Genomic DNA, 18,405 nt, shown 5'->3' with positions numbered 1-18,405 from the left:
TTGAAAAAAAAAATTGCACGTATTTTTTCTAAAAAATAAATTAGTTGTGTAGTGGTTTTCATTACAAATACTGTACTGTACATATACAATTTTGTAAAAGCTTTTTTTTATTTCACCCAGTGACAGTTTCTCTACATCTTCTTTCTCAGAATTTTTTTTTATTTCAAAAGCACCATTTTTTGATTGCAAAAGATAACAATGAAATTTAAGCAAATACTTGTGCATTGTGGGCATTCATATTTTAAAGTTATAACACATTATTACAAATTATGTGTAAAATGTTTTGTAAGTTGATCTTGCTGGTTTTGGGAAAAAAAAAAAAAATCAAGTTTAAATAAATTTAATTTTATCCAATCGACAAGCATGAACTTAAGAGCATTTTTATAAATTTATTGTACTTCAGCTATCAGTTATTCATATGAAAATGTGTAACTTGAGCCTTATTTTATGGAATTAATTTAACATTGTCAAAGTCAAAAAACTTTTTTTCTACTCAGCAATTTTGTTGATCCAGGCATTCTGATCAAAGAAAATGTTTATTGGTTGTGTTAAAAACAAATAAACATAATTGATTACTAGTAATACACACAGACTGGATTATTTTTTTTTATATGGGGTGGTACAAATATAACTGGCTTTAGCCATATATTTGGATTTTATCTTTTCCTCAATAATCTTTTAGGATTACATACAAACTTCTGTAATCAATGTTCCAATGCCTGGAGTAATTCCAGATGTTCACTTTTACACCACTCCCTAACAATCAGAATGGAAAATGATGTCCCAAGCATAGTTTTTTTGGGGGATAGCTAAAGAGATGCCTATATTTTTTTGTGTGTGTGTGTCCCCTTGGAGGAGGGAGGCTGGGGTATCAATCAGTCCCAGAAGGACAACTCTTGTACAGACTGAGGGAAAATTCTATAAAAAATACTTTCATTATTTTGAAATATCATGTCAATGCCCTTCCAGCTGATGACTGTCCAAGGATTCTCCCAGATGATACTTTCTGAGTCATATTTAGCATATATGTATGGCCATAGGTCTATCTGGATTGCCCTCATCTTCTAGCTTTGTTCTACTCCTTTTAACTCCACTAATGAAAATGTTACTTGTGGACATGAATTTTAAAAGCAACTTTCTGATTTTGATTTTCTTTTAAAAACTGTGTATTTAAAGGGACAAACATTTAATTAATTCTGAAAGGGGATATGACAATTCTTTTTAGTCAAAATTTGTTTGCAAAATCATCAGACAAAAATAATTATTTATTTTTAGCTTATCTGGGCCAAAAGCTAATGTTAAAGCCATTTGTGTGGTGTGAGTCAAAATTTTGAAATATTGGCCATATCTCAAGAACCCCTATGTCAATTTTTGTCTTGTAGAGAATCCATTTTTTGCTAAAACTAGGAATGTGACCCTAAAACAAGGGGAAATGATTAGGGAAATAGAAACAAAAGTAGTGGTTGCTAAAAAGTCATCTTCTTAAATATTGGGCAGATTATCACCAAACTTACATAAATATGGATATGTTGTAGTTGACATTTTTCAAGGCATTGCCCTGTGGCAAAGGGCATGGTCTCAAGGTCATTTCAAAGTTGCCCAAAAATCATGTTGTGTTAAAACTTTAATCATTTGCTTACTATAGGATCATTAACAAAATTTTTAATTTTGCATGGCTCATACTTCATGCATACATGTATCTTCGACACTTTGAAGTCTATGATCATAAATACGCATCATAAGGCCTTGAAGTGTGTCAACCAAAAAGTAGGTCACTGTGTCTATTCATTTTCAAACGTCAATGTCATTTTTAGATAATGAAAAGTTTAGAATCGTCAAACCCTGTGAGTTGATTCATCTTGGTGCCTTAAAATATTTAACAAAAAGTAAGTCATTGTGACCTACTTTTTGAATTCTGTAGCCATTCATTTTCAAATTGTTTTAGAGTAGTATTTTGGGCACTTTGAAACCTAGACGATAATAAACTTCGTCATTTATGCCATAATAAAAGGGTCATAGTGATCTATTTTTTGGTATTTGGTATTTTTGGAATATGTGGTAATTTTTAAATAACCCTATAATTGGCACAAAATCATCAAACTTTGTCAGCTGATGAATCTCAAATTGTGTCAACTAAAAAGTAGGTCAGAGAGACCAACTTTTGGAATTTTATGGCTTATAATTTAAATATTTTAGATACTAATTAATTTAGAATCCTCTTACTTCATCAATTGTGTCCTCGGAGTGTGTCAACTGAAATTCTAAGGCTTTCTTCAAAAATGTAGAAAAAATAGGAGGCTTCAAATAGATTTAAAATTGTACAAAATTATCAGGAGAGCGATTATAGGCCTTTGGGTCTCTTGGTTTTATTCTCAGCGGAGGACAGGTTATTTATTTGCAATGTTTTTAGTATAACGATATTTATGTCTATAATCTGCCAGATACACATCCCTTCTGTTTCGGAACCTTTCTTTTTTTTTGGGGGGGGGTGTCATTTAGCTGCAGAACTGTAGCTCTCCGGGAAAAAAATATTGACAGACCGGTCTTAAATTTTTTTTTTCGGAGAGCTTTCTGTAGCCATTTTATTATGCTCCGTTTGAAATCTTCGACAATTTGTATAAAAACAACATTGAACTTTCTACGAAAAGAATTCTCCGGGGTTTTAATTTCTTGCAAATGAGTAATCAGGTGTTATTTTTCATATGCATGTTTTTAATTAATACTGCGCGTCACAGATCCTTCTGCTGTAAAAACCATCGCTTTCAAATTTCAGAGAGAGAGAGAGAGATAACACTGGCAAGTGACAAATCAATTGTGACTTCAAGTAAAAGTTCCTTATATACTGAGATTTCCTATAGCCGTAAGTTCATTCTTTGGATGGGGAGGTGTGTTGTGGTAAACCCTACGTTAAACAATTAAGACCTTGATAATTTTATACTTTTGAATGATGACAAACAACCTTTCTTTTTTAAAGATATATTGCTGACGAAATCGGGTTCTTTGGGTTAAATAAAACGCATGAAAAACTAAATACTTTAGAGAAATGTATAGATTTTCATAGAATTCGACATTATTATAAATAAATTTTATTTATTTACTCATTTATTTATTCAATTTTTATTTTTATCTTGTTTTGTGGTTGAATGGATAATTGCATGTAAGATAGAAGGGATATGAAATGTTAAAACTCCCAAAATTGTAGCTGCAATATTGTAATTTTTTAAGGGGGGGTTGTGGAATTAAGCCTGAAAATATCACATTAAAAAGGGAAAAAGCTTGAATATTACATTTTACAGTTAAAAATCGGTGGTTATTGGATTTTTTTTTCTCATTAGTTTGAAAGATTTGAAAAATGAGTACGTTTATCAAGTTTATTTTGATAATCGGTATTCCGTTTTTGGACTTGAGAGTGATCTCCCTTTTGCGCAGCTAATAAACACAGACTACCAATTATTTTGCTATTTCCTTTAAATAAAAAATGATTAAAAAAATTACACCAGAGAGAGAGAGAGAGAGAGAGAGAGAGAGAGAGATCGCAAATAACCCCTACCCTGCTTTTTTCACTTTCTCTTCGGGGAAAGGGTATAACTACTACGGCAAGTGCAAAATTTCACATATTAACAATTTTATATTTTTTTCAAACCCTCTTCTTTCCATCTATACCCAAAAATAACATCAGTCCACCCCATAAACACCCCATAGAATTTTTACCTCTATTTTTAAACTGGAACTACTTGAGTGGTCAATGAAATAAAATTAGTAGTCTGTAACCTAATAAGGACACAAACCTTGTCTGATTGTGCTGAAATTTGACATGCTGGAGTCTTTTGTATATACAAAATGGCCGGTGAAGTTTCATTGAAATTGATGATTCCTAAGCAGAGTTATGGCCCTTTACTTGATGTGCTGGAACACCTTAAATCAGAGGGTAAAATGAGCATTAGGCACACAGTGTTTGAAATGCTCACAGCTCACATAGATGACAGTTATTTTCTTTCCTTATATTTTTGTATACTAGATAAATATGTCCTACACAAATTTCAAGAACAAAACTTAACCTATTGCATAATTATTTTAAACAATTTTTCAAGAAAATACCTTCAAGAAGCATAAAATTCTTAGAAATATTAAAAATGAAAATATTTAGCACATTTTAATTTTAGTAAAACAAATATTAAAAAATTCTACAATATATAGGCTATAAAAAATAAGTATAAAAGTTAAGAGAAAGAGATTAATACCTTTGTTATAAGCTGATTATCCAACCTGGTCAATTCAGCCTCTGTCAGGAAGTGGTACTTACTACTCTAATTGGATTATCCCTGGTCATATTTAATGGGTAATTCTTGTAACAATATGCATTACTAGATAATAAATACCAAAAATTCTGTGAAATTTTGGATTTTATAATTCTGAATTTTCAAGAAAAGAAATTTATATATGCATTTTACCTACATACATTCTTCAGGCTGCTGTAGAAAAAGGGGAGGCAACTCTGCACTGTAAAGGTACCAAAAAAACAAAATGATTTAAAAGCATGTCTATATACTTTCAATGGTTCAGCATAGAAAATACATAGTCATACAATGCCTGTGTCACTTATAATCACTCCTGGAGTTGCTTGGAAGTTGACTTTTAAGAACAAGGGGGGGGGGGGGGGTGTAGAGAAGGTTCTATTAAAATGGAGTACATAAATTCTGTCTTACCTGTGGAGCACTATTTCTGCACAGTGTTTATCCAAAATCTTGAAAACACATTTCCTTGTCAAAAGCTGATGATTTTGTCTGATATGCAACCACCGACAATGATGTCCAAGATGCCACAAGAGTAGAAGAAGTCAGTAGGACCAAACATCCCATATGAAATGTTGAGCACCTTACTGACATCCCCTTTCTTGGACAATCACAGATCAGTGCCAGCAATCAGACAGCAGATATTTAATTCCAAAAGAAGAAGGAAAAAGAGAAAGTTTCAGAGAGTACACATTGATTGGCAAGAGATGATGATGGCAGATGAAAACAGTGTAAAAAAGAACACAAAAAATAATACAAACTTAAGAGTCGTTGACTACATACCTTTAATTTGGCTGTTGTGGACTGTAATATTGTTGACAGCTGTATCTTGTTTTCTGAATGATCATTGTCTCTGCTACTGGTACAAAATTGTTCACTTCTGACTGGCAACTGGCCTGATATTTTATATAACCACCTATCCAGGCTATAACTGCTTGCAATCCCACATCAGTCAGCTAGAAATGAGCCACTGAAAAAAATGCTTTATTAAGAATTTGAACTTTAGTTTACATTCATAATTAATAAGTAATTGTGTCAAATTAATAAGTAACTGTGTCAACTATAATTACAGACACCAAGTAGCCAAAGTTTTGAGAAATTAGGCATTTCTTTCCTATTAACAACAGTGTAATCTGAACAATCAAATGATTAAAACATACCTTGGTTTTTGAACTCCATTTGGCATTTAAAATAACAGGATAGGCGAGGAATGGGTTTTATGTCACCTACAACATTATATATAGAATCAAAATTCATATTGCATAAATTCTTGACACACATAAATTGCACACATTACGTCATATCATTTGACAACCTGAGCAGGTGCCCCCCTCCCCCTTTTCAATTTTCTAAATCCATTTAACTTCTCCAAAATTCAATTTTTTCAATTAAATTTGTCAACAATTTGCATAATTAGTTCCAAATTATCCAAAAAGTGCCAATAAATTGATTAACGTGAGATTTGACCTCTGACCTCATAGGACACAGACTACCAATTATTTTGCTATACATTCCTTTATACTATAAAAAATGATTAAAAAAATTACACCAGCTCAACTTACCTGAAACTTGGCACAGAGTAAGAAGAATTCAAGTCCAAAAATTTTTCAGACTCTCAGGAAAATTCATCGCATGCAGTTCCTGCTAAGGCATCGCAAATAACCCCTACCCTGCTTTTTTCACTTTCTCTTCGGGGAAAGGGTAAATATGGGCCTCTTTACACCCTTACTACTACGCGCTTAAGTGCAAAATTTCACATATTAACAATTTTATATTTTTTTCAAACCCTCTTCTTTCCATCTATACCCAAAAATAACATCAGTCCACCCCATAAACACCCCATAGAATTTTTAAGAAAAAACCTCTATTTTTAAACTGGAACTACTTGAGTGGTCAATGAAATAGGGGTAAAATTAGTAGTCTGTAACCAATGACATCACGAACATGGCAGAAAAATATATAGGAAATATAATCAGTTAATTCATTTGATGCCATTTGGCCATAAATCAGCTTTGTTATCGTACTTATTTAAAGTAGCAAAAAAGGTTTGTATCAACAAATGAAGTGAGTCAACTTATCTATTGGAAAGAAGTTTTAAATAAGGCAAATGAACATAAATAGCTATATACGTTGTAATGATTTGTGTATCACAGTAGAAGAGAAAAAAATATTTCTGTTGAACTGAAGTCAAAGTGAGCCTAATGTTATTACTGGTTATAAGATAAAATACATGATCAGGAATACTGTGTATTACAATAATATTCAATACCAGTATTTGCTTCAAAACATTTCAGATTTACTGATTTAGTCTAAATATGTGCCAATTGATAATATACTCTTCATACCTTTTAATCAGTGTTTAAATGTACATGTAATTGTGCCTTGATCTATGTAGAGAATAATCATAGGCATCCATGCCTCCTGTTCAAACCAATTCTTTAATATGAATCACTATACATTTTAAATCAAATCATGTTTTTATATCTCTTGGTATCATTTTTGTATTTTAGTTCTTTATTTATTTTTATTTATGTATATAAGTATTAAATAGTTTATAGTATTTATGGAATCATTCTACATCTTTGCTGATCACGGATGGGATGATTGACGTAGTAATCCACTGTAATTGATTACAGTTTGTTTTGTAATCATAAGCAATCTGTAACATGTGTAATCACTTCTTTTTATGATTAATACAGCTATATTTAGATAAATTTGTTATTAGATCAGTTAAGCTAAAAATAAGTAGACAAAGAGATAAAACTGGTTAGAAATATCTTCAGATTTGTGCTTATGATAAAACAGTAAGTGAAATCACAGGCACTTGCATGCTTCTGTAATAGATTCAAAACTTTTCATTTCATTGGGTAATTTGACTTTTCCACTTGGCGAAAAGAGTTTTGATGCTGTAAAGAAAATAAAGACAAACATACCATTTTTGGTTGTGTAGATATATTATCATAGAAGACAATAGTGTAAACAGTTAAACCCAACATTTTCTCTGAAAGTGTAAATGAGTGTGATTCTAGAGAGTGGTGTACCTAGTGTAATTTGGAGTTGGATACCTTGAGTTATTATTATACTGTGGGTTAAAAAATTATTTCAGAATCATTAGTGCCTGTGAGTGAAATCCTTTAGGCTTAATTTTGATTTGCCAAACCTATTCACGAATGTCCTTTCCATCATTTAAATGAATTTATAAAGCTTTAATTTAATTTATAAGGCTTTAAATGAAAAATAAAACTATGTCATATAACTGTGAACAGCTGAATATCTGTTTCAAAAACACTGATATCTTGAATACCATGGTTATGTCAAAGTGAATGAAAAGTCTCAAGCACTTTTTCTTTTAATATTTTACCCTCAATATCTCCAATCCTTGAAGATAGGTCCCATGAGTTTGAGAAAATGATGTTTGATTTCAGATTTGTATTTTAAGAATACTTTAAATTCAATTTTAATCAAAAGATAAATATTGATTCTTATCAGATGCTGATCTAAAGAATGGACAGAAATTTTCAAAGACAAGACAGTGTTGGTACGTATTCTGATTCAGTTATAGGTTCTCTTTTTTTTACCTAAAATATTAAAAGCACATGCACATTAATGTAATAGAATTTGGAGGATTTTTTAAATTGATGTTTTGCTTTCTACATGGACGTCATATAGATAGATGTATTTTAATAATGTGTTGACATATATGTTGTAGCATATAGTTCCAGTCACTCAAGTTTGGATGGCGTACCATTTAAAATTGGACCAAAATTTACACAGAAACACAAGGTAAAAAAAAATATCATCAAGAATTTTTTAAGATTTTGGAAAGATGAATATATATGTGTGTATGTAATGAATAGTTTGAAATTAAGATGTACAATTTCACAAACATATAAGGAAGAACCATTTTCACTTTCTGTTACAGATAAGGAAATTTGATACATTAATATGGTAGATAATTAGTCTTAAGTATATGATACATGTATACTCAAAACTAGTGTACTGAAACATATGTTTACATGTACTGAGATTTCACTGTGAAAGACTGTTCAGAATTAAATAGAGGCTAGGTATACATGGTATAGTGCACATGTTGTATGTGTGTAAAGCCCTTTATTGATTTATTCTCAGTAGTAAGACATACCGATATAATCATTTATTCCATTGTATGGTCTTTTGTTGGAATATGTAATCAACAAAAGTCGTAAAGGGGAATTTAATTTTTGAATATTACAAATACAAAACAAACTTACAGAATTCTATTTATTTATAATAAAAACAGTGTTTTTGATGGTGTGACCACTGGGAAGAGTGTAGCTGTACTTATAAATAGATACTATAAAAAAAATCGTAATAATTGACCACTGGTTGGACACGTTTGGTCCAGACTGTGACATAACATCACGCATCATATTATTTCATCACTTTTCATGTCCGAGTTAAAAATGTGAAACTTTTTATGAAAGGTTTAGCTTTGATGTATATGTAATTTTTTCTCCGATTTTTTGGTCTTCTGGGAGCTTCATCTTGATATCTCAGTTTGCCAGCAACCTATTGCATTGCTTGATGTGCTAAAGCCTTAATTTCATACACATATATACATATCCAACTACTTGAAAAACCTTACTTGAGGTTCAAGTGAGCTTTTATAATAGAATTGTCCATTGTCTGTCCTCAGTGTCACTTTCACTGGCATTTTCGTAAACTTTACACAATATCGTCTTCTCTCCATAATAACTAGGTAAATTTCAACCAAACTTAGCTCAGAGAATTCTTGGAAGAAGGCTATTGAGGTTTCTTTTGTGTGTTATGGTAATATTGAAGCATCTTTAATAGAAAGTTTAGATTCAAGTTGTTTTTTTTTTAAATATGACTCATTGGGTTAGGATTGGGTCACAACAGTTTTATGTAGGAATGTATTGGGGAATTCTGCTGTTTAAGAGCAGAAAGACTACTAGTGGCTCAGGTGAGTGAAGTGATTGTCATGTTCTTATGAAAGATCTAATGGTATTTTACCTATTTCAGATTATCAGCCCAAGAGATTTAAAGAGTTTGAGAACACATGCAGTGGAGGAAGAGGTATTGGTTAATCTCAATAAATATTAGTTTATAATGTAAAAGACTAAGTATACCTAAATGAATGAAAAGCGGATACCCTTAGTGTTGTATAGTGCTAAAATCATCTTAAGTTTCATATCCTAATGCAACAAATTGAATTTAATTCAAAAGTATTGTAAAAGGACTTAGCATTAAGAGATACAAGTACTTCTGCTAGTTGGCTGTACTATTTGTTTTTTGATATTTTGCTGTATCTTTTTCAGTATGACTTTTCCTTGGAGGAGGGAGTCCTGAAATGGGCCAATGAGAGACAAAAGCAACTGGCTGCTCAGCAACGAGCAGAGGAAGAACGTAGAGTGAGAGCCCAGCTGGAGGCTGAGGATAAAAGCTGTGATTCTGATCAATCAGACCATGAGTATGAGAACGATGGGTGGGAAAACAACAAGGCCACCTCTCCAGCTGTAGCAGTGGCACAGGCTCCAGCCAGGCCTGTACTGCCAGCTATTTCTAACGACATACTGACACCTGTAGATGTCTCAAGTCAAAATGACTCAACCAACCAAAATGATTCTGATCCACAGAAACCTGTGGATTTTTCATTGTTTGAAAAAGAGGATGATCCCTTTGATCGATTTGAGAGGTTGACTCTGAATGACTTAACTGAGTTGAAAAGTGTGTTTGACAATAGTGGTAGTGCAAAAGAAACAAGTGGAGGGGCAAAGAAACCAGAAACTGTGTATGAAAACACAAAGATTTTGAACAATCCTCCCAATGGTGTTGTGACGTCAAGCTCCTCTAAAAATTCAGTGACTAACAAAGTGGATGGAGGGGATTATGTTGAGTTGGATGTAACAAAGAAGCCAGAACGACCCAGTGGAAATGTCAAAAATAAAATAGTTAGAAAGCAAAAGACTTACAAGGGCAAAATCATACCCCCAGTTCCTCCACGACCAAGCCTGGCTGCCAAGAACCCCCTGCCACCCATTGGTGGTCCAGCAATTAGTGGCACCGCAAAATCAACAAATTCCTTTGAGCAAGATGTACCTGATGGAACTCATGAAAAACCTATGTGCAAAAGTGAATTCCAATCGAAAACTTATGAAAATGTGAGTGTCATGAGTGATCAACAGTCTGTTAGTTTTTCAAAGGCGCCAAGTTTTGGCCTTGTTAATGATACTGATGGCTCATCACAAAGTACTAATCCATTCCTACCTACAAATCAACCGTCAAAGGAGACAGCATCTAAAAACTCTAAAGCATATGTAAACGTGGCTCCTGTTAAACCGTTCGGGGTTCCTCAGCCTGGGATGACCAATAGTTTACCAGATCCATCAAATAACCCGAGTCAAGATTTACCCCTCCCTCTCACAATCTCACCCCCTCCAAGACCCTCCTCCAAACAGGTAAAATCAGTTTAACATATGCTTGATGTTCAGTGAGTGATGAAACCATTTTGATTAACCTGGTTTCTCTAACACTTAAATTCTTTGTTTTTACATGTATCCCCTTGTTGTGGTTTAAATAATGAATTGTTTCACTTTTGTGTCTTTTTTCATGTATTTGGTTGAAAGAATGTAACACTGCTCTATACATGTACATGTATCAAATTTCATTATTCAGTAAATCATATACTAGCTTTTCATTCAAAGTAGAGCTTAAACAGTAACCACTTTGTGTCAAAAATTGAGTGTTGTGTAATGTATATATAGACCCTGTGTCTTTCATGTAAACATTGCATTGTACCTTTTTAACAGGATCCACAAGGAAATTCACAAGCAGTAAGTATGAAGCATCCCCATAACCCCCACTTCCTGTTGTAATCATTCTATAGTACTGTCTTTGTGTTGCATTGCATGTACTTGTAGTCACTGGATTTAACAGGAACTTTTTTCCTTGCCATTCCTATTGACTAATGTAATACAAAAATTATAACTTCCCCATGCATGCATTGTTTCACCTCATAATCCTGTTTTGTAAGTATTCAGTCAATACTCAATAATGTCTGTGATAGAAAAAAACAGCAAAAATACATGCAGCAACATACTTCCACTTCTTAAGCTTCGTACACATGACTGACTTTTTCTACCTTATTAACCATTGTTGACAGAGGTCTGTGTTTTCTAGGGAGCCAAAGTCATTTTCAATAACTTTGGTATGTACATTTTATAACTCTGCAAATTTGAGGGAGGAAGGGTTCCAATTCCCCATTGTAGATCCAGCATGTTAATAAAGATTTTGTACTTGACTTTGAATGCCATAGCCCCACCAACTTAAAAGTTATGGGAAGGTTAAAGTATTTTTTGACAAACAGACAGAACGACAGACAGGGCAAAAACTAGAAGCCCTCGAATCTTTGACTAGTGGACATAAAAAAATCAATTGTTTTGTCCCTTTATTGAATTAAGGGTCAGATAGGACAAGGAGATCCAGGCAAGTGCAGTACAGGGTAATTGTATAGTTACACTGAGCTTTTAGCTGTAAATTTTTTCATGTAACAACTTTAACTGTCATAAATAATTGACAACTGTTTACTTTTTAATTTGTTTATTAAAAATAATCAAAGCACCTCATTTCTTTTAAAGAAAAATTCACAATACATGTAAATCTAATGTAATAATTATGTATTGTGATAGTTTTTTGTGATCTATCTGCTATATCTTCGTGATTTGTAACATCTGTTCTTAGTGACTAAGTTGCAAGGTACTTTGTGAAAGAGTCAGCTGGTTCTTAAGAATTGAAGAGGAGACAAATCCATCAGTTTAATAGATTTGCCTGCTTCATGTTGATAATATTATATCTTAGTGAAATGAAAGTTTGCTTCATATAGTTTTATAACATATTTTTCCCCTGTAAAGTAGTTTCTTTTATTTAGGAACCATAACCAGTACCATTTTTAAAAATTATGTTTGTTTTTTAACTTGTTGTCTGGTGACTCAATGATGATTTTTTTGTTGCAGTCCTGGAACCGCTATTCCACATTACCTCAGCCAGCTCAGCCGGGATTACAAACAGGAAGTACAACAGATTTAAAGATGGTTGTAAATGTTGACCCGTACAATAATTTACCACAAGATTCCAGGAGAATTGTTGATAATGTTGTTGGAATGGGCTTTTCGAAAGCTTGTGCCGCCCGGGCAGTAGAAAAACTTGGTGCAGATGAGAAAGAGGTAGAACAAGAACACCCTAACATTCAATTTTTGAAATGTTTCTGTAAATTCATTTTATTTTGATATCGCTTCAAAGAATGACTATTTGCTACTTCAGTAAATATTCTCTTTATGTAATGGTAAATCATTATTGAGATATCTTTATTAATTTACTAGGTCATTGAGTACCTTTGTGTGGTTGGAAAATTTACGGACAAAGGACACGAATTTCACAGAGTGGAAGAAGCTCTTCTTCTGTTCAAAAATAACCAGGAAAAGGTTTGTCTCTCAAAAAGTTATTAGAGTATGTTGTTCATTGTCATCTTATTACTTTTTTGGGGGGGCATTGATTGCATCCATATGTGTATTTTCATACATCACTCATGAGACAGGAAATTTTAATCTTGCTTTGCATTAATGGAAATGTTTTTAAAAAATTGTGACACTCCTGAAATAGATAAATGTCAAACTACAAAACATGGAATATCCTCTTTATACTTTTTGCCCCTGGTTAGGAAGAATTCATCTCCAACAGTCATACATATGAATGATTCTTACACAGTATTCATCTTATCTCTCTAGATACAGCTTTAGTATTCCCTCTTGCAAGGGATGTCATAACTGTACAACAATATTCATGTTTTGTTCCTTTCATTTCTTTAAACTGATTTTCATTTTATTTCAGATTGAGAGGTTTCTAGCATTGTTCAAGCAGTTCCAGGAGCTGGGATTCCTTGATGACAGAATCAAAGAAGAACTTGTCAAGAATGATCTGGACAGTGATAAGACCTTAGATTCCCTCACAGCATGAATATCAAAGATAAAAGACCAAAATTTGTAAACTACAAAGTCAGGCATATACTTAACTGGCAGTTAACAGTGGTCAGGGGCTATACTTTATGGCTATTAATGTCATCAAGGGTTATTCTTGGGACAGCAACAGGGTGTCTGAGTGCAAGCATGTGACATTGTATGAAGCTATCAACCACACAAAATTTTGATTATAATTAAAATTAAAAAAAAAATGAGATGGATCAGATAATAATTACTGTATTGTGAAACCATTCCTGAAAGTTTCATTTTTGTTTTTGTGATATGAAGAAAATCACATGTTTAGGTCATGCACAAAATTGTAAATTATAGTATCAATTTTTTACCCTCTTCCAAAATCAAACCATGATCCGTTTTTTCCTCATACACAAAATTTAACTCAAGGAAAATAATTGATTGTACAGTATCACCAACTGACAAACCTTTCTTGCCGTTTTAATTTAATGTGGATAAAAGTGCAATGATTTCAGTTATTTCAATTTGTTTTTAATACATGATGTATGGGGACTGGTACTCTCCCTTAGATCACATACGACAAGATTTGACATTACTGTGGAATCATCATTGTTTGTGGGGGACTGATGTTCTGGATTTCATGGGTCACCCTAACCACAGCTTCCTCATTTGTAATGGCCTTGACACTTTGAAAATTTCTAAAAATTACCATTTTCTAGACTTCTCTTTTACGTTGCTTGTAGATGATACACTGATTTTTTTGTGGTACCAGGTATGTTTCTTGTTATTGATGTCTAACAGATCAAGTTCAAGTTTCTTGTAGATTAACTAATTTTTATAAAAAATCTTGCCTTTAGAAACTTTGAAAAATTCTAAAATGTAACTGTTTTAAAAGGGTTTGGTTTTTTTTTTGCTAGGATTGTTGATAATGAGGTGATTTTTGGTGTGTTTCTTGATGTTGAAGACTTTAAGATTTGTGTTACTTGACTCATTTTATGAAAGTATGGCCCTTGGAATTTGAAAATTTCTAACAGTTCAGTTTTCTGTACTTGTTTCCTGTGCTTGTAGATAAAGAGAATATCTTTTGTTTGTCTTTTTATATTGATAACTTTCAGATCATTGACAAATGTAGTTCTTGTAGATTGAAACTTTTAAAAAGATAATGATCCTTGGCTTCTTAAATTTTCTAGATACACCTTTGTTTTGGGATTTTTAGCGTGCTCTTCTTGTAAGATTTCTCACTGCTGTAAGGTGTGAGGGCATAGAGAACTGATTCCCAAAATAAAAAAGATCAGTTCAATATATAATTTTGTGCCATTTCCTTTCATTGTTATTTTCATGCACTTGGAGTTCTGCATATTTCAAACTTGCATGTGCACATGGGTAAGGAGCAATTGAGTCAGACTGACACATCTAATTTACTTTGTAACATTTCAGTATTTATATGAAGTCTATTACTTTGATCCAGGTATAATGTTGTTTATGCTTAGAAATTGAACAATTTGAGGGAATAATTGTCTTATCAACTTCATAAGAAACAGATGCATAAGGATCTTTATCAACTTCAGCAACTCTTGTAGCAGTTTGGCTGCCTTAAATGTGTTCACTGTGTAATCATTGAAAATAACTTGTGCCATTGTAACAAGGTTACAAGATGTTGTACACGTATTGCTTTGTTTGTAATGATTAATGATTTTCAGTTGCTCAACACTACTCAATCGCATAATTTGCAAATGTAGCAAGATGTCATGTTGTGGGATTTTCTATTTCTTAAACAGTTCCAGAGACAATGTTGCAAGTAGTTTTATCTATATACATGTAACATAGACATTATACTTAAGGAAGTGCTGTTAAAATTTGTATACGAAGAAAACTGACTTTGGCCTCATTACACGATTTTATTAGAGTTGCTCAGCATTATTGTCTCAGTTTACATACTTACATTTAGCCTACCTGATTCTTGAACTACACAAGTTCCATAAGGATTTAAACATTTTTGAAATGTTGCCTCCAAAATACTGTTTGAAACTTATGTTGAACATATATTTCTCAATTGATTACATTGCCCACACCTATAAAAAAATCTCCCAACTCAGTCTGCACAAGCAGATACATAGACGCATGCACTATTCTGGCTCTCAAGTTTTTCATTGGTCTCAACCAGTCAAAACAGGCAGGTGGGATTGTTAAATTTATTTATTTGTTAGCTCTAAATAAGATTTGGAAGTGATGATACGTGTATTTACCCGTGGTAGTGAAACTTTTTTGAAAATTTTAAAATCGATTGGAGAGGACATGAATTTCATTTTAAACACAAATAGAACAATGAAATTTCATTTGTAAACCAGAAGTAGGAAAAAGTGTTTTGTGTTTTAATTGTACTTATGGAACTAGTGCGACATTGGACAAATGTTATTTGACATGTTGTTTCTTTGACAACTAATACATGTGAACTGTTATTATACTTTATCCAAAGCTCTGTGATAATCTTTTTTCCTCAGTCAAAAGGGATGGGAGAGTCATGTATCTTATTACATGTCTAGTGGGGCTTTTTTAATTTAAATTCCCATGTTTGTGTTCTGACATATCATTGTGTTTAATGATGTACTACTTGTACATTTGTATTTGACATTGTTCTGTTTTGAGGTAAGAAAATTTTGTTCCTGGTGATATGCATTGAAGCTATTGTGTCCCTCTTTTTTTTCTTGCAAGAGCCTTTAGCCACTGTTCACAATTGGCCTTATTAAGCCCTGTTTAATTCTAGAAAAAATATGTATCAAGACTGGTAAAGATCTTTTTTTGACTCTCCATGTACGTCAAAAGGCCTGATGCTCACTACATACATCCCATCACCAGTAATAATAGAGGCATGACATTCATGTTTACAACTACATTCTACATGTCCTAACATAAATTGCATTATTTTTCTTCTTTTTTTTTCATTAATTTTTTTTTTTGAAAACTCAAGAATTTCAATATTAAACATGAGAATTCCCATGTAGAAAGTTAAAATCGTGGTTTATTTCCTAAAAAATTGTCAAACCTTTTCAAGGCTTCTATTCCTTGTATTTAATATTATTATGATCACAAGTACTTGTGGACAGGACCCCCCCCCCCCCTTCGATATCCAACCCCCGGGCTTATTGGACATTTTTTTTCAATTATATTTATTACACTTATTCATTATGTGTACAATATGAAAAAATTGTCAAAACCCCAAAATAATTGCTCCACAGCCCTCTTGTAATGTATAGTGGGGTATTTTTATGGGAGCGATTATTTATTATCCATGAAAATATAGAGGAAACTTTTTAAATCCAAGTTAAGGTGAATATAACTCAAGTGAGCAGTATGGCTCATTGGTCATGTTTCATTATCATACAAACAACTAGTGGTTAATTTTACTTTTTTCTATCAATTACGTACACAATAGATTTTGTATGAATGTGAAAATGACTTTTAGTGTTTGTAGAGTGGATTTGGCCTTGTCATTTAAATGCAAATTGAAAAATATTGATTATAGTTGTATATCAGTATTTATAGTAATTTATGTAATGTACAGAGTTTGCCCCCTTGAACTGTTAATTGCTGTTGACAATTTCCTGTACTCATGTCTATGATGAAACTTATTGTATATTGTGATGTCATAGTCATTGGAAGATCATCCAATCATAAAGGTTCTAGTTGATTTGTATTGTTCAAAAAACTTGTTTTCACTGCTTTTTAATCAGATTTTGTAGTATTATCTGTATTTACATGTAAATGCAACTTATATATCAGCATTGCATAACTCTGAATATAATTTTTCTGGGAGGTAGCTGTGCTGAATTCATAGACATTGTTATGTTTGGTTGCTCTTGTGTAATGAAAATTAAAAAAAAAAAAAAGGAAAAGTAAAATATAAAAAGAGACTATCTGATATTTTTATTCTCTAAAAACAAGATGTGTTTGTGAAACACTGATGAAAATTAAATATGTTGGTACTCAAAGTAAGAAACACAGTTGTGAAATATGAAAGCCCTAGCACCTTCTGTTCAAAAGTTAGGGCCAAGGGTAAATTTTTGAAAGGTAGGTCAAAATCCAGGGTCAAGATCAAAGGGTCAAAGTTGCTGGTTTCTAAAGAAAGGTCTTATCTCAAGGATTATATATGTGGTGAATGAAAGTCCTAGTCCTAACCATTCAAAAGTCATGGCCAAGGTTGAAGTTTTTTAAAAGTAGGTCAAAATCCAAGGTCAAAAGATAAAAGTTCTTGGTATCGAATAAAAGGTCTTGTCACATGAATTTATATGTGAAGTAAGAAAGCCCAAGCCTATAACCAATCAAAAGTTATTGTCAGGTTTGTTTATAGCTCTACTGGTCAGAGACCAGAAGAGCTTATGCGATAATATTTGCATATTCACTGCTCTCCCCCACTATGAACATGTAGTCATCGACTGCGTTCATAGGACTATAGACGCAACTGCTCTTGTTAATAGTGCAATTGCTCTGTCCGATTCGTGTAGAACAATCTCGACTACGGTGAAGTATCATGTTGAGAAGTATATATATGAAATGTTTCGAAAGAGGAGTAAATAAAAGTTTTTAATAATATTCTTTGAAAAAAAACGAAATTCGGAATATCTAAAATTGCTGATTTATATCTTTAAAAATTCAATTTTGGTCAATGTATTTAATTGTATAATAAAACTTTTTAAAATTTTAGAGAACTGCCATATTTTAATTTTTTCGAATCATGCATTTTTATACAAAGAACGATAACTCTTCACACTTGGGTAAAAACATTCAGAAAGAGAAAATTTCTTTAACTAGTATATATCTATTTCAAGAATGATTTCAGCTATTAAAAATAAATAGAAAAACTAAAAAGAAAAATCATAGAAAAGCATTCTGGAGTAATAATCATTATAAAAGCATTCTCATTTTTCATCATAGTATTAAATTATTGATTTTTGTCAGAGGGTTTCAATAACGTTGATCGATGACGTCACGCATCAAAACAAAAATGTTATGACGGCGCTGCTTGTATCCAGATAACTGTGTTTGAGAGGGAAATACTTTATAAATTGTTTGTGATTTATTAGAGAAAAGGAGCACTGATCAGCTAGGTGTACTGATTTTAAAGCCGT

At 32.4% G+C, this 18,405-nt stretch overlaps 1 protein-coding gene across 1 annotated transcript; it reads left to right on the top strand.

Annotated features, from left to right (window-relative positions):
• Nucleotides 1-6,226: 6,226 nt before the first annotated feature.
• Nucleotides 6,227-17,182, top strand: LOC134260616 (ubiquitin-associated protein 1-like). Its single transcript, XM_062743176.1, has 9 exons — nt 6,227-6,337; nt 7,782-7,830; nt 8,002-8,075; nt 9,315-9,368; nt 9,611-10,750; nt 11,102-11,125; nt 12,305-12,514; nt 12,671-12,772; nt 13,179-17,182. The coding sequence occupies exons 2-9, from the start codon at nt 7,797-7,799 to the stop codon at nt 13,302-13,304; spliced, it is 1,764 nt and encodes a 587-aa protein (XP_062599160.1). The 5' UTR covers nt 6,227-6,337; nt 7,782-7,796; the 3' UTR covers nt 13,305-17,182.
• The last annotated feature ends 1,223 nt before the right edge of the window (nt 17,183-18,405 follow it).

The sequence above is a fragment of the Saccostrea cucullata genome, unplaced genomic scaffold (genome assembly GCF_032062105.1).
Source record: "Saccostrea cucullata isolate Sc308-1 unplaced genomic scaffold, CSIRO_AGI_Scuc_v1 ctg785, whole genome shotgun sequence".
Taxonomy (NCBI): domain Eukaryota; kingdom Metazoa; phylum Mollusca; class Bivalvia; order Ostreida; family Ostreidae; genus Saccostrea; species Saccostrea cuccullata.
This window is presented reverse-complemented; position numbering and strand designations above follow the sequence as displayed.

Coding starts and splice junctions, on each gene's coding strand:
- LOC134260616 (XM_062743176.1), top strand. CDS start 7,797: ATGGACAGAAATTTTCAAAGACAAGACAGTGTTG. Junction 8,076..9,314: donor AATTTACACAGAAACACAAG/GTAAAAAAAAAT, acceptor TACCTATTTCAG/ATTATCAGCCCAAGAGATTT. Junction 10,751..11,101: donor CAAGACCCTCCTCCAAACAG/GTAAAATCAGTT, acceptor CCTTTTTAACAG/GATCCACAAGGAAATTCACA.